The 16,392-nt window shown below is 42.4% G+C and overlaps 1 protein-coding gene across 1 annotated transcript; it reads right to left on the bottom strand.

Moving 5' to 3' along the window:
- Positions 1-98: 98 nt before the first annotated feature.
- Positions 99-6,888, bottom strand: G6PC2 (glucose-6-phosphatase catalytic subunit 2). The gene is made up of 5 exons (XM_053408928.1): positions 6,623-6,888; positions 6,115-6,224; positions 3,738-3,849; positions 2,806-2,921; positions 99-1,904 (listed from the first exon to the last, which is right to left on the bottom strand). Exons 1-5 carry the CDS (start codon positions 6,838-6,840, stop codon positions 1,393-1,395), a joined length of 1,068 nt encoding a protein of 355 aa, XP_053264903.1. The 5' UTR covers positions 6,841-6,888; the 3' UTR covers positions 99-1,392.
- Positions 6,889-16,392: the final 9,504 nt, after the last annotated feature.

Genomic DNA, 16,392 nt, shown 5'->3' with positions numbered 1-16,392 from the left:
GCTAAAGTGGTGCTTCAGGCTAAGAACAGTTTCAGGTTAAGAACGGACCTCCAGAACGAATTAAGTACTTAACCTGAGGTACCACTGTAGCTACCTCACAAATTATTATATGATCCAGATAAGTTATATCATATAACAGCATAATTTTAGTAAATATTAATCACTTGTTTTCTCTCTTTACACTGAATAAATGAGCCCCAATATTGTAGAGCCTTGACATTTGGTACATGTACAGTCCAAAGCACCCCAGTTACTACACAAAGTTAAAAATGGGACATTTGTACACAGCTCCCACAAAACAGAGTATTCAAAGAACACCCTCCAATGGTTGAGCATCTTCCAGGCTTCCCAGAAAGCTGAAATTTTGCACATTCATTATCCAAAACACTCCACAGTTACCTGAAAAAAACTGAAAGGCTCTGAAAGGCAGAGAGTAACAGTGCAAATCCTATACATTTCTACTTGAAATCCCATTGAGTTCACTGACTCTTAAGTCCCAGCTAAGTGAGTATAGGGTTGTAGCCTCTGTGTCTTACTAAATGGGATGGGAAGATACAAGACAAAAAATATATACTCCCAAAAGGTGGTGGAAATTATGGGTCACCTAGCAAACTGAAATTTGGCACATATACAGTCCACAAAACACTGATTAATAGAAAAGTCTGACAAAATGAATATATTGGATCTTAACAGTAATAACTTGGGTCATGACATTTACCTCAGAATAGATGTCAGCATTTCCGCAGAGAGCAAAGTAAGTCACACATGGGTCACAGAGTTGCTTAAGGCTTGGATGTGAGGGAAGTGTGAGCTCACCAGAAACATAGGTAGGTGCTTGCAGAATGCAAGTTTAATTTACTAGTAACTATACAAATGTACTGGCCAATAAAGCGAGATGAGCGCCGCAACCCCAGAGTCGGCCACGATTGGACCCAATGGTCAGGGGTCCCTTTACCTTTTTATACAAATGTACACATGCCCACACAAATACATAAAATGCAGTGCTGAGTAAAACTATACATCTCCTGGGCTGAGACAGAGGAGCAGGTAGGCGAAGCACTTTTCAGTTTCAGGGCAGAAAAAAATCCAGCATGCTTTGACTACTAGTACATACATATATACAAACTTTTCTAACTGTTGGAAGCTCAGGCAGCCATGTTATAACATTCTAATTGTCAGTATTTGGGTCTTAACCGATCATTATTTCTGGTACGAGAATCTCAGTCCTGGGTGTAAGCGTCTTTTCGATTTTACATATCCGAAATATACCCACCATTGTTCGGAATGGAGAGTGAGAGAAAGTGAAATAACTGTTTTGAGTCTTCGGCCACAGAGCATCCTTGGCATCTTAAGACGTTCCAGGATCTTCCAAGGCAAACCAACCATTAATGTCTACCGAAACTTCTTTTCTGTTGGCTTCATGAGCAAGTATATGCAATACGGAACAAAGGCCACTACCGTAAGCGGTATGGCTGCACTTTTACAGAAAGAAAGGATGTAAAACAGATACTCAGTGTGGGTGGGTATCTTGATAAAATCATAGAGCTGCAGCGTGGCTAAGGATGTAGCTATGCATGACATCCTGAAACTCAGTTTATAGCCATGTTTACCTTTACAGCCCAAGATAAACATCTCAGAGTTAATGCTGAGGCCTAGCCCAAACAGGGCACCTAAGTTCCTCACCAGTCCGGCAAATGGAGTCGTGTCAATATTGATCCACTCTGGGTTGGCACACCACTTCTTTGCCTTCGGAATAGACCACAAAAGATCAATATCGATAAGCTTCAGAACCAAGTATAAGCCGAGAGCAGAAGCAAAGAGGAACACGTTTGTCTGGATATATGTTTTTAAACTTGCTGTTTGGATGGCTGGGGCATGTTCAAACGCTTCAGCAACAAGCATGCCTGTGAATGAAGAAAAGAGACATTAGAAGTGTTGTGTTTACTTGAAACGGATATATTTCCATGCTTAGCGGGGGGGGGGGGGACGACCAAAAAAGCCACCACACACCAGAATGAGAGTTTGGTGTGATATTTAAGGTATTGCAAATTGTATCCCTTCATAAGGCAGGCACCTTCGCTGTTCTCTTTTCGTCATCTGCTTAAAATGTTGTTTAGGCAAGAGTATCCAGACATGAAGAACACTGGCATGTGTTTAATCCTTTTGTTTACTGTTGATTTTAATCATCTTTTGAACATTTTAAAATACCTATTAACTGCCTTTAGTTACTTTTAATGTTTTACCTTTTTTAAAATTACTTAGAGGTTACACACACACACGCCCCATTTGAATTGAAAAGGTAAGCCACAGTCACTCTGTAGTTAAGCTGAGGTGTGTCCACTTGAGAAAGTCATTGCACATGCACAGATGACAACTTCTTGAATGGAATTGGGTTGCAGGCCCTGGGAAACCAAATAGGTCCAGCATATCAGGTGGAGACAGCCCCACCATCACTCTGGTGTGTACCGCAATGTGGAAATGTGACTTGAAATGCAGAGGAGTTTAAGTCACTAATGGGTACATAGCCTAAACTAAGTACCCTTTTTGTTCACTTAAAAGTCTTCACTAGAAGCCAGCAGCTAAAGAAGTTAAAATCAGTGTGTGAAATTTAGCCCTGCTGCCACCGCTTCTTATTCCTTATCGCCTCAGAATTTTGAAAACAACTTTAACATTGACATGAACACCTGGTTAGATATGCATTCCCACTACCCACATAATATACTTATGAACCCACTTTCCCGTAATTTCCAAAATCCTGTACATAGAAAATCCTGCCATAGAAAAAGAAAGCTCTGTCCTTATTACCAGCAATCACTCCAAGGATGACTTGGTGAGGGAAATGTGTTGCTATGAAGACTCTTGAGACACACACACTGATCTGAATAATCCAGAACATGCTCCACAGGAAAGACCAGGTGAGTCTGTTAAAGAAACAGTTGGAGGAAATAATAACAAAAACCAAAAGAAAATTATTAGACTGTTTTCCCCCTCTCTCTTCTCAGCATCCACATCTGAGTTCAGGGCTGATCAGAGTGGATGCCACAGGGGTCAGTTGGCCTAGACCTCAAAGTCAAAGAGTCCTCAAATTTAGAAACTTGTTGTTTTTTATTTTGGCATTTAGCATGCCACTACAGTGGTACCTCGGGTTACATATGCTTCAGGTTACATACGCTTCAGGTTACAAACCCTGCTATCCCAGAAATAGTGCTTCAGGTTAAGAACTTTGCTTCAGGATGAGAACAGAAATTGTGCTCCGGCGGTGAAGCAGCAGTGGGAGGTCCCATTAGCTAAAGTGGTGCTTCAGGTTAAGAACAGTTTCCGGTTTAGTACGGAATTCCAGAACGAATTAAGTACTTAACCCGAGGTACCACTGTACCTGCTTTTTAAGTGCATCAGACCAAAAAAAATGCTTTATTTTGTTTTCATGTTTTGTCATTTTTAATTGTTTCATGGTGAAAGGTCTCCATAATTGGAAGCGGCATGGGCCTCTCTAGCCTTCCGTGAGGGCATGTCTTTATCATCTCACCCTCCGCTCCTCTCTCTTGAGTTCGGCATTAACGGCACACAAGGCTTTAAGTTACCAAAGGAACCGCTGCAAAATCTCCTTTGTATTGTTGCTGCTTGATCAAAAAAACAGTAACAAAAGGTGACCGAAAGCATTTTCACATTTTCGCACTGCCCATCTCGTGGCAAACGTATAACGTTCCTAAACGGGTGGCTTTGGGAAAGAGACTGACCTGTGCAGATTAATGGTTGATTTCCCTTTCTGCCTCACTGTGTAGCTCAGGGCTGCTGACACCATCACATACCAGACACATGATGATCCCATGGCATGTCCAGAGGGGCTTCCTGTGGAGAAAAAACAAAACAAGGCAGTGGTAAAATTACAAAAGGCACCAGTACATCTCCAAAGCCCACGTGTCTGTCACAAGGCAGGGTTGTTGGCATGTAGCATTCCAAATGACTTACCATATTTTTTGCTCTATAAGACTCACTTTTTCCCTCCTAAAAAGTAAGGGAGAATGTGTGTGCGTCTTATGGAGCGAATGCAGGCTGCACAGCTATAACAGAAGCCAGAACAGCAAGAGGGATTGCTGTTTTCACTGTGCAGTGATCCCTCTTGCTGTTCTGGTTTCTGAGATTCAGAATATTTTTTTCTTGTTTTCCTCCTCCAAAACTAGGTGCGTCTTGTGGTCTGGTGTGTCTTATAGAGCGAAAAATACGGTAATTAACAATACTGCAGTTACAGGGGGATCAGCAAACAGTGATCAGGAGCAGGTAAGAGGTGTTTTATAAACTTCAGATGTGTCCATAGGACTAAATTGCCTGCAGTATTCATATGCAGTTCATGCAGAGCAACTAGATGCCCTATCTTAAGAGACGTCTCCCATCAGACCAGAGAAGGAGAAATCACCCACGGAAACTAGCAGCCAATGAATCTTAAAAAACAAAGAAAAGAAAATCCCTAACCATAAAGGTAACTGATCCATACTCATGGTAGCAAAATTAGCATTCTAATCTCTCATCTGTTAGAGATGGAGCTGCAGGCCTTCCATGTGTCCCTATTTTCCAGGGACAATCCTGGATTTACAGAAGCCTTCCTGGTTTCTGATTTGATCCTGGAATGTCCGGCTTTTCCTTAGGACACCCCTATTTTCAGCAGAGAAATGTTGGAGGGTATGGAGTTACGTTACCCCTGAGCCAAGGAGATAAGTAACTATACAACCTTTATAAGACTTCAGAAGGCAGCCCTGTATAGGGAAGTTTTTCAATGTTAACTAATTAATAATGTTTTTATGTATGTTGGAAGCCGCCCAGAGTGGGTAGGACAACCCAGTCAGATGGGTGAGACTAAATAATAAAAGCATCATCATCATTATCATCATCATTAATTATTAAATAGGACACCGCTAGTTTCATCAAAGAAATGTTGGAGGGTATGGAGCTGCTGGGGTGGGACGGGACAGTTATATACAAACAGCCCATTCTCATAGGCTGTTTCCTTACATCAGTTTATTTCACTTGTATCCCGTTTGCCCTCCAACTTACATGCGAAACCCGGGAGGTTTCCCATGCAATTGGCTGATGGGGCCAGTGTTCCTTTGCTTCAGCAGTAGAACTGTATCGCATGTCTTCAGACTAATCTCAAGACCATGTGGTGCTGGTGCATGGCACTTGCATTTGGGGAAGGGCCATAGCTCACCTGTTAGAGAATCTGCTTTCCATGCAGAGGGTCCTAGGTTCCATCCCCAGCATCCAGGTAGGGCTAGGAGAGACTCCCTGCCTGAAATCCTGAAGAGCCACTGCCACTCAGTGTAGATAAGGTTCCACAAAACGGGCTTAGTATAAGGCAGCTTGCTATGTTTCTGTGCCTGGTAAATTGCTCACAGCTCCTTTTTGTCAAATCCATATTTCGCTGGCCTGTAGTAATACTTGGTAACATGGTATGGAAAAGCATGGCATGAAGAAACACTTCAAGCAGCTGTTCTTTGCAGCCAGACTAGATATTAACTTCTCAGGGAAATGGATACCAAGCCACTTATGTTGCTGGTCCTAAATAGTTTTATTGGTTTCCAGAACTTAAAGGCCATCTTTATAAATGATTGACTCAGCTACCCTGTAGCTGATGGGACAAATAGTACCTGATCTATTAATCTGCTACAATGATGGCAGATATGCAAATTTTCCTTCTCTTCCTTCTTTCTTTTCTGCAGTTAATCATTCTTATGAAACCTACTTCTGAAGTTGAAATCTTCTACTAAGACTAGCATTTTCTACACTGCTTTTCTACAGATGGGGGCAAGGATGTGAATGTTATCACAAGCAGTTGAACCAGGTCTTTTCAGTTCTTCATGCTGTTTTAAATCATTCTGGAGAATTTCTTCCCTAATTTAAATCTCCCCCCCCCCAATAAAAACCAGGCAGCTGGCCATTTGCAACTCCATAGTAGTGAAGGCACACACACACACACACACAGACACACACACAAAATTATTCTCACATTTATTCCCCACCTTCCTTCTATCATAGAACCAAAAGCAATGTTCCCAGGCAGGCACAGACCAACCCCAGTTCTGCTTTGCAGTGGCATCCAGATCATACTCTATATCTTACCTGGTCCTGTTTCACATGTTATAGGAAACTGCTCAAGGCATGGGGTAGTTTGGTTTGGATAGATCATTGTCTCCTGGACCCACCAATATGGACGATGACCAAACAAAATCCTGCCAGAAAAGAAAGCATTATCTTCAATGGACACACAAATCCAACACATTATTTAGCAACATACCAGTCTCCCTTATATTAATGATTCTTGCTTGACTGCTAGATCAGTTTTACCATAATATGCTGAAGCAGAAGCCTTACTTTCCTTGTTTAAAAGGGGGAAATATAACTCTTCAAAACTTATATACTACAGGTTGCATCCAACTAAGGGAACAGACTCATTGGAATTAATGAGCCTAAGTTAGTTATACACATCATTGTTAATGGATCAACTCTGGCTAGCATTCAATGAAACCTTAAATAATTTCAGTAACCAACAGTCCCCGGAAGATTTCTCATCTCAGAAGACTGTGGATCCTGCCATTCCCAAAGTTTCCAAGGAAGCAACAAACCTTACCATTTAAATATAAGATTAAACCAATCACCGATCACTGCCACCCAGATCATTTTTGTCCCAACCACTTGATTAAGCTGGAACCAAAGAGGAAAATAAATTGAAAAAATGTTCCGAGGATCTCCGACATGTGACATGAAGTTTAGAAAGCTCTGGTATGACCTGTAATCCTTCTGCAAATGCTGAATTATGAGCACGCCATGGCTGTGGAGAAGATCCATCTTAACTTGTTAGAAACTGCACTAAGACCGAATCCCTTGCATGAAGCAAGTTCCCTTTTGTTCTTTAGCTTCAATGGGAGAATTGAAACCATTGAAGGAGAGTAGACGAGGACATGAAAGCAGTGAACGGTAGTTGATTTTTTGCTTTTATATTGTCCGTTCCTGGAGCATGTGACTCTTGTCAAAGACACATGGCTCTCCTGGTTTTGGAAAGAGCCCCCCCCCCTTTTTGTTTGCTTGCCATTTTAATGGAGGAAGAGAACTGAAGGACATGCTGATCTGCAGCAAATTGTGAGCAAAGGTGTGTGATGCTAAATACACGTCTTATGTAACCATTATATGAACAGTTGGGCCATGTTTGTCTGAATCTTTTGCACAGCTCATTTCTCTCAAGACTGGGCATTTGCCATTTGCACCCTTGATTAACTACTGCTGCTGCTGCTATAAAAACCAGAAATACATGAATAATCGCTGCAGGCAGAAGCCATTAAAGTTTTGCATTTTTATTTGAAATTAAAACCTGCTTCTGTTACCATGCCCATCTCTAAGCATAGCCCAGGGCTTTTTTTTTTTCAGAGTTTCGGTACCTCTCAGGTGGGTGCCATTGCCATTATAAGAATGGATGCATTCATGGTGAGTTCCTGCACCTCTTTTTCTAGAAAAGTAGCAGTGGTACAGCCTATTATACTTCTAAATTGCAATTGTAAACAGTAATAATACACACAGCAACAAGATCTTTAAAAAAGCCATGTGCCTCCAAATAGGTTACCTTCTGTGCATTGGTCATTGTGCTGGTCTAGAAAATACTGAGAAAAAGGGCAGAACTACATGTTGCAATGTAAAAGAGGCCTGTTGTTAATAAATACAGTAGTCCATTATGAGATCTCCCTCTTTCCCTTTTGCCAAGGCCTGTTCAAGACATTTTGCCTTCTGGGGTGAAGCATAGCTGTCAACGTTTCCCTTTTTTTAAGGAAAATTCCCTTATTCTGAATAGGATTCCTCACAAGAAAAGGGAAAAGTTGACAGCTATGAGGTGAAGGACAAGATGGCGCCTTCCCCAAGGCACAGATAGGAGCCAGCTGGTCTGGTAGTTGAATCTTACTCCAATACTGGGAAAGGACAGTGTTTTCCACTGCAGTTGAGGGCAACAGGCTGGCGTAGGCACTCACAGCTCTGGCTGCTCCCAGACCTCAGAATCTGCTACCTGAAGCACCTGCCTCATTCTGCCTCATTGTAGGGATGATGATGAGGAAACCTCACCGTAGGGGTGCCCATTTAAACGGCAGTGCTGTACCATTCATAATGTGTGATCCTTCCTTAAGGTATCAGGTTTACATGGACAACAGCAGCATTGTAACATATTTGGCCTTAGAGCAGGCTTAAGCAGGGCTTTTTCTCAGCTGGAACTTGCCAGAACTCCATTTCGGCCCCTCTCAGGTGGGCACCATTGCCATTACAGTGGTACCTCGGGTTACATACGCTTCAGGTTACAGACTCCGCTAACCCAGAAATAGTACCTTGGGTTAAGAACTTTGCTTCAGGATGAGAACAGAAATTGTGCTCCGGCGGCGCGGTAGCAGCAGGAGGCCCCATTAGCTAAAGTAGTGCTTCAGGTTAAGAACAGTTTCAGGTTAAGAACAGACCTCCAAAACGAATTAAGTTCTTAATCTGAGGTACCACTGTATAAGAGAACAAGGGAGGTGTTCATGGTGAGTTCCAGCACCTCTTTTTTTTCTAGAAAAACAGCACTGGTTAAGCAAAGGATATCCACCACATCTGATGTGACAAAGTCACGAGGAGATTGTTTGAAATTGTGCTCAATTTCACTCGCGTACAATTAGGAATGCGTCTTGATCCTGGCTGTGTGAAGATGGCTGGTATCTCTACCTGGTCAAGTAATCCTGTTCAATTCTCAAGCTTTTCACTTGACATAAATACCAATTGTCACCACAGGGGGGTGCCTGCATACAAAATATTCCCCAGATGAAATTAGAATGGTTTTAAAAATATATATGACACTACCGTATCAAAAAAATAAAAATGAAAATGAATGAGGGAACCAGTCTAGGGTTGATTGTTTTGTTATTTTTATGGACGCATTTTTTAAATCAATGTGCATGGTGCTCCTTGCCAATAAGAAGAAAATGGGAATTAAGAAAACAATAAAAGTAAATAACCTTTTGTGGCTTTTTAATAAAAAATATGAGGGGGTGAGAAGACGTTCTGCCAACTATATATGTTGTGTGTTTAATGGAATCATATAAAGCTATTGCATTTGATTCACACAACAGATGGTTTCAGTGGGTGAACTTAAAGGACCTTTTCTACAGGAGAGCTATTTCACGCATTTACTTTAGCAGAGATAAATGTGTTTGAAGAAGCCTTTTAGCAGATTCAAGTCCTGCAGTGTTTGATGAAGCTATGAGGAAAGGCATCAGAGAGGTAATTTGACTTCCTAATGCTTTGGGGTTGAGAAGCATTTTTGTTATGTAATTCAGATTGGCGCATCCACCTCCCCCCTCTTTGCCCCTCTCCTGATGAAGTGTGTGAGTGATGTCAAATTCAACCTTGCTCCACAAGGTGGCTCGGCCATGTTATTGTTTGCTAGCTGGCTGGCTAGATATTAATTTAACCATGTTATTTATCACAATATATCACATACCCATATGTCTTCACTCAACCACTTGAGAAATAAATCAGCAACTGTTTAAAAAAATGTAGGGTCTAGTTTTACATTGTTATCTCAATCATATAATGTTTAATTTCTAGGGAGAGTTTTAAGCAAGACATTTATTTATTTAAAGTACTTAAACTCTGCTCTACTCTGCACAACTTCCATTCTGATTTAGGCTGTGTACTCATTGCCATTGATTCTGGCTTCAGTGTGCTCCTGCCACTGGTGTTTGAAGCTGAGCACACATGAAGTTATCCACAATCCATATTGTCTCCTGTAGTTCAAGAAATACTGCTGTTTGATGCATTTTCCCTCAAACCAGCTTCCATCCAATTTGAAAACATGAAGCTTAGGTGTGTACATTTGAGACAGCTGTCATGCATGTGCACTTGACAACGCATGCACAGACAGCCTCCTTGAACAGGAGTTTGGTGAGGGAAAGCAAATTAGGTAATGTGCATTGGGTGAAGACATCTCCACCCACTCTCTGATGAATACAGCAATGTGAAAAAGCGACTTGAAAAGCAGCAAGGGGAAACGATGTTACTGCATTTTAAGCCTCAAATATGTGCACAGCCTCAGTTCCACCCAGAGCCTTGTGGAAATTATTTTAGCATAAGCATCTTATTGGCATGAGTGGACTGCCTTGCCTCCCAGTCTGCTTCGGAATGTCAAGACATTGGTCTCTCTTTTTAAAAAAGAACTTTTTATTGTTTCAACAACACAAACTATTCTGTGGCATTGAATTCTTTCTAAATGAAGCTGCCCAGATGGTTAGACTCATTATTTTTTGAGTCTTTTAAGTGCTCCTCCCTAATGGTCCAACAGCTATTTGTTTTTCAGTGTTGGCCCCAACAAAGTGCCAGTTGACCTTAAAGCAATTTACTCATGAGGGGAAAATGCTTTGTGCTCTCTTTAACGGATCGAGTCTTTGAAGAATCAATTTCATTTGGAGGTGAAAGGGGCTAGGCAGAGGATTACTGGTGTCTTTGTAACCTGTGTATTTGTAAATATACAGCTATGAGCGAATAGCATTGAGAGAGGCAGAAAGTAGATCGGGACCTACTGTAGGCCTCTTGCTGATTTACAGTAGATTATGAAAGATTTCTGACTCCCAATGGGATTTTGTATGGAAGGACTGTGAGCTCTGTTAAGCCTTGGGTACTTAATAATAATTTTAATAAAGGAAAGCAAATTCCTGCCCTCAGAATTCTTTAATTCTTAGCATATATGGCTGTTGCACCTGACTCTGCATTCGTGGATCTTGGAGTTCTGGCACAAAATAAAATAGATCTCATAAGCCTGGTGTCTGCTGTCCCTTTTTACAGGTGATCTGTCAGATAAGTGCACAAGAAATGTTAGTTTCCACTGTCATCACCACGCCATCCTTTGTCCAGGGCACCCAAAGTCAACTCGCTCTGAGCAGGGAAAATGCTCTCAGATCCAGACCACTGTCAAGCAGTGTGACTTCTAAGTAACTTAGACACTTTCTACACACTCCTAGAGCACCCGCCTTCCCGCTTCACATGCCAGTTTATCAGGGCTGTCTTCTCTGACGGTTCTGCTCACCTGTTGGGAGTGAGAAATGGAAGGAGGCAACTTGGCCAAGTCTAGCCTTGGCTTCTTCCTTCCTTCACAGCATAAGAAGTGATCAGCCCCTGACAGTGGTGCCTGTCTAGTGCAAAAGCCACAACATGCACTGGGTATTGGGTTCCGAATTAAAAAACCTAGGAAGCTGCCAAATATCAGATAAGACTATTTTTTGCTTCCTTAGGGAGCAATCTGGTCTCCCCACGCCCAGCTGGGATGGGTAAAACTTATCGGTTAAGGATACTCCAATATGCTCCTTTGTTCAGTGCTTTGAAACTGTGTAACCCCAATGAATTATAATGCCAAAGTGGCAATTTATTTTGCTTTTCTCTACCAGTTTCTCATTTAAATCACTTAACTCTGGATGTGGGTCACAGCTGCAGGAGCTCCTGGGGCTGCCCATGAGGTGCCCAAGATTTGCTCCTGCATGGATATAACCAATTTAAAACTAATTAAACCAATGTAGGAGTTGCTCTCTCTCTCTCTCTCTCTCTCTCGTGCATTCATTTGGATTTACAATCTGAATTTTATCCACCAAGTAGCCCATTCATTTCCTTTGGCTCATCGCTCTGCTAGTCCCAGTGGTTTTCTTTAGATGTGCATGATTAAAGTAAACTTTGCCCATCTCCATATTATCCAACTTTGCTATTTCTCTCCTTTTTTGAGTTAGTAAAGGCATAAATAGGATTGCAGCCTAGGGTAGATGACACAACCTTGATGGCAGAAAGTGAGGAGGAATTAAAGAACCTTTTAATGAGGGTGAAAGAGGAGAGCGCAAAATATGGTCTGAAGCTCAACATCAAAAAAACGAAGATCATGGCCACTGGGCCCATCACCTCCTGGCAAATAGAAGGGGAAGAAATGGAGGCAGTGAGAGATTTTACTTTCTTGGGCTCCATGATCACTGCAGATGGTGACAGCAGCCACGAAATTAAAAGACACCTGCTCCTTGGGAGAAAGGCGATGGCAAACCTAGACAACATCTTAAAAAGCAGAGACATCACCTTGCCAACAAAGGTCCGTATTGTAAAAGCCATGGTTTTCCCAGTAGTGATGTATGGAAGCAAGAGCTGGACCATAAAGAAGGCTGATCGCCGAAGAATTGATGCTTTTGAATTATGGTGCTGGATGAGACTCTTGAGAGTCCCATGGACTGCAAGAAGATCAAACCTATCCATTCTTAAGGAAATCAGCCCTGAGTGCTCACTGGAAGGACAGATCGTGAAGCTGAGGCTCCAATACTTTGGCCACCTCATGAGAAGAGAAGACTCCCTGGAAAAGACCCTGATGTTGGGAAAGATTAAGGGCACAAGAAGAAGGGGACGACAGAGGATGAGATGGTTAGACAGTGTTCTCGAAGCTACAAACATGAGTCTGACCAAACTGCGGGAGGCAGTGGAAGACAGGGGTGCCTGCCGTGCTCTGGTCCATGGGGTCACGAAGAGTCGGACACGACTAAACGACTAAACAACAACAACAAAGGAAAAGCGTGGCATTCCAGGATCAAATTAGAAACTGGGGTGGCTTCTGTAAATCCAAGACTGCCCCTGGAAGAAAGGGACACTGGGAGGGTCTGACTTGGGCAAGTCCTGATGGTTTAAGTGTTGCAGTAGAGTTCAAATCCTTCCCCTAAGAAGTCTCCTATATGCAGGTCTGCTATTCACCGGCCTATGGAGATTGCTGTACATGGAATTGCAATTCTCCGGTCCTTATTCCCCACCCCCACCCCACAGCCGAAAAGGCTGGTGCTCCTAGGAGAGGCTCTCTCTGAAGAGAGACTTGGAGCTTTTGCTGCAGGCAGTGCTTTTCTTCTAAAAAAAATGTCTAGGGGTACTCTCATTTTCCTATTCATATTGAAATACTGCCCCTCAATGAGGCCAAACTTAGAGTCACAAAATGTTTAGGGGTAGTACCCCTGCGTACCCCCAGAAAGAAAGCACTGGCTGCAGGCCACGGTGCTCTGCAGCGCTGATCAACAGTAGCCCTCCGACAATGGTTCTGGTACAAAAACTTACAACCAATTGTACTTTTGCAACGTTTTCAGTTTACAAAGGGCCTCTTCAGACTGGGGTTTTATTCTGAGTGTGTCCTGCTGTTGCCTCCATGCCCTGCTTGTGGATTTCCGATTGGCCACTGTGAAAAATGGTCCACTCTACTGGACCAGATGGCTCCATGAATCTCCTCCAGGAGGTTCCTTTATGTTTTTATGTTTTGAAATTCTGTACACTCTTGATTGACATTATTTACTGGGCGGGCAGAGCATGGGGGCATGGAATAAAGCAACAACAAAAAAAGTGATAGTCCAAAGAAGAACTTTGCAAGGTTTCTAAGGCCGTGAACATCATCTAGGATTCTGAGGTGTGGTTCTAGATTGCAAAGCATTTCACACAGGTTGCACCTCACTGTCACCCTGCGAGAGCCTAGGATGACTGCTAGGACACGCCCAAATTTTGTCATGTATGTTCATGACAGGTGTAGCTTTGTAGTGGTTGGCAAGCTTATCTGTCATTGCTGGTCTTCTCACTGAGGAGCTCCTGATAAGCACCCAACAAGCATCTCTGGGATCTCCAGACCTCAGTCTGCAAACCTTTTAACTAATGCAAAAAATGTCCATGATTGCTGTATGCATATTATCAAAGTAAACATTATGTGATAACCGAGGTCAGGTGTTGCTAAGCAAATGTTTGCAAGTAGAAGGAAAAGGCAGCAAAGCAAAATGACTTCTCTAACAGTGTTAGCTGAAGTCCACTTACCCTTGGTACACAATGTTTTTTCATTCATGGCAACAATAACATTAACTTCAGGCGTCATCATAGATCAGGCAGCAAATTTTCTTCCCCCTCCACTTAGAGTCAGAATGGAACAGTGATGATAAAATCCATCACCTAGAATGACTGGAATGAAAAATAATGATGATGAAGATCCAAAATTCAGTTAATTTGTTCTGTTCAGAATTATCAAATTTTGATGAGCATCCATTTATCATGTGTCCCGTAGAGACTTCTTGGTAAGACTGGTCAGAGAGCAAGAAGCAACAGGATGAGATTGCTGACCATGAGATTCCTTTTCATGCCTCAAATGCAAGTTCCAGTACTGACATTTTGGACCTAATGAATATACGTGGTAGCTCCTGGGCTAGGACCAACAATCAAAGCAGCATTGTGGACCTTTGTCCTGAACCCCTGACTCCAAGTCCCACTGACAAATACAGTAGGTCACGTCCAAAGCTCAGCAGCCGGGATACACAGTCCAGGGTCAATCCAAATAGGACAAGCACAAAGTCCAATGGTCAGGAAATACAGTCCAGAGTCCAACCCAAAGCGCAGTCATGTAGAGGTTCTAGAGCTTCCAAGTCAAGGTCCATCAACACAGAAAGATAGGCAGACACAGCTCAACAGCCCTACTCCCCTTTTCGCTTTTGAGTCTTGATTGTGGCATGTGGGCTTGATGAAGCATGTGACCCTCACCTGTCCTGAGTTGAATCCATCTGAGGAATCACAAACCTTCTCTCAGAGCTAAGGAGCCCCACTTGGCAGGCTGTGGACCCTTGCCTGCCTCAGCCTCCCAGAACATACTTCCCACGGTTCCCTACACCTCAGAGTCCACCTTGTTCATGGAGACCCCTTTGGCTCTGATGATGGGGCCTGCTGCTCTGGTCCCTGCACACTGAACCACATCCCCTCGCTGTCCCCTGTCATCCTGTGAGCACTTCCCACAAAACCACCCTCTCCCCAGCTTGCCCCAGTGGGTCCCAGTTGCAGCTACACACCTCGCAAAGATCCTCTTTCTCCTCCCCAATGTCCTGCCTGTTTGTGACAACCTTACTGTTTTGTTATGGGGTCTTGTTGAGCTGCTTGGAAAAGCATCTATTATCAGTTGTACCTTGCATCATCATCATCATGGTTGCATTTATCAGGTGAGACTGTGCTAAAGACTTAACAGGATTTCCCCACTGAGGCAGAGCTTTCTGTACTCTGTCCTTTATGAGCAGATTTGAAAAAATCTGCAAATTTTTTCATCCTTCTCCAAGGAGCAAAGAAATAAAACTCTGTCATTGTCACATAAAACAGGTGTGTGTTTTTTTAATTGGAGATGAGCAGTCCTAATAAAAGAACTGAGAATTGCTAACAAACTCTGTCAGGTGAGTGCTGGCTCCTTTTTGTGTTCTGTAGATACATTTTCGTCAATGGGAAAATAATAAAGCCGGGAGGAAGCCATTGCTGCATTTCAAATGCAGTCTCTAATCAGCACCTGCACAGACGGGGAACTGGTATAAGACATGCTGGCAGCTTGCTAGACAACAGGTAAAAATAGAAGAATGCAATATAATTCACTGGATCTAAAAAGTCCAGGGAAACACAAAAGCCCTTTGGAGAGCGATGCTAAAGATCAACGCATGCTGCACAGAACTATTTTTGCAACAGGTAAATGAATGGATTCAGCTCATCCTGCTGCACACAGCACTCATTAGGAAACAACAAACAGCAATTTTAAAAGCAAGAGGATGATGTGTTCCCAAACTCGAGGCAGGTGACATGAAAGAAATATTCAGCCTACAAGTACTGAAGAAGAACCAATTGCAGAGCACATAGTCTATTATTATAAAAGCTGTTTTATTATAGCAGTTTAGCTAGCAGTCTGATTCTTTGCTCTTTATCCCTTTCTGGCCCAGAATTTATGAGAGGTGCAAAACAGCCATCTTACAGTGAACTCCTACTCAGAAGTAAACTCCATTTTGTTGGTACTTGCAGCCTAAGGGAGTGAGTCTTTGCAGCCTTAATGACATATATAGAGGTTGTGAAATGGAAAAGAAATATCTATGCTTGCATTAAATTTAATGAAAGGGAAGTGAAAATCAATGCTAACCTAATTTATTTATTGTTAGACATTCTGTGGACAGATGGTTTTAAAAAGATTTTCTCTCTGCAAAAACAGGATTTCAGAACAACATGTTGACAAGGCAGGGAGAAAATACCCTAGTGTGCCGAGTTTTGTACAACCAGAAGTGCATCCCTATTTCCTTTCGGTGCTGAATATTTAATGGAAAGCTTAGAAAAACATTTTATTATATTGGGGATTACCACCTTACAAATACTATATATAATTTTGAAATAGGTTTCATGGGCTCATTAACTATGTACTCCATATGCTGCTAAAGCAGCTTCAAAAATATATGCCATCTACCAACTGTCTTGTAACTTACAGTATATTTTGGGGTTCTGCAAACCCAAACATAATATCAAAGGCAATTCTTCCTGAACCAACTGTTCTTCCCCTGTGGAGATTCC

The sequence above is a fragment of the Podarcis raffonei genome, chromosome 1, assembly GCF_027172205.1.
Source record: "Podarcis raffonei isolate rPodRaf1 chromosome 1, rPodRaf1.pri, whole genome shotgun sequence".
NCBI classification, from domain to species: Eukaryota; Metazoa; Chordata; class Lepidosauria; order Squamata; family Lacertidae; genus Podarcis; species Podarcis raffonei.
The sequence above is the reverse complement of the archived record's forward strand: the minus strand, read 5'-3'. Positions and strand labels throughout refer to the sequence as shown.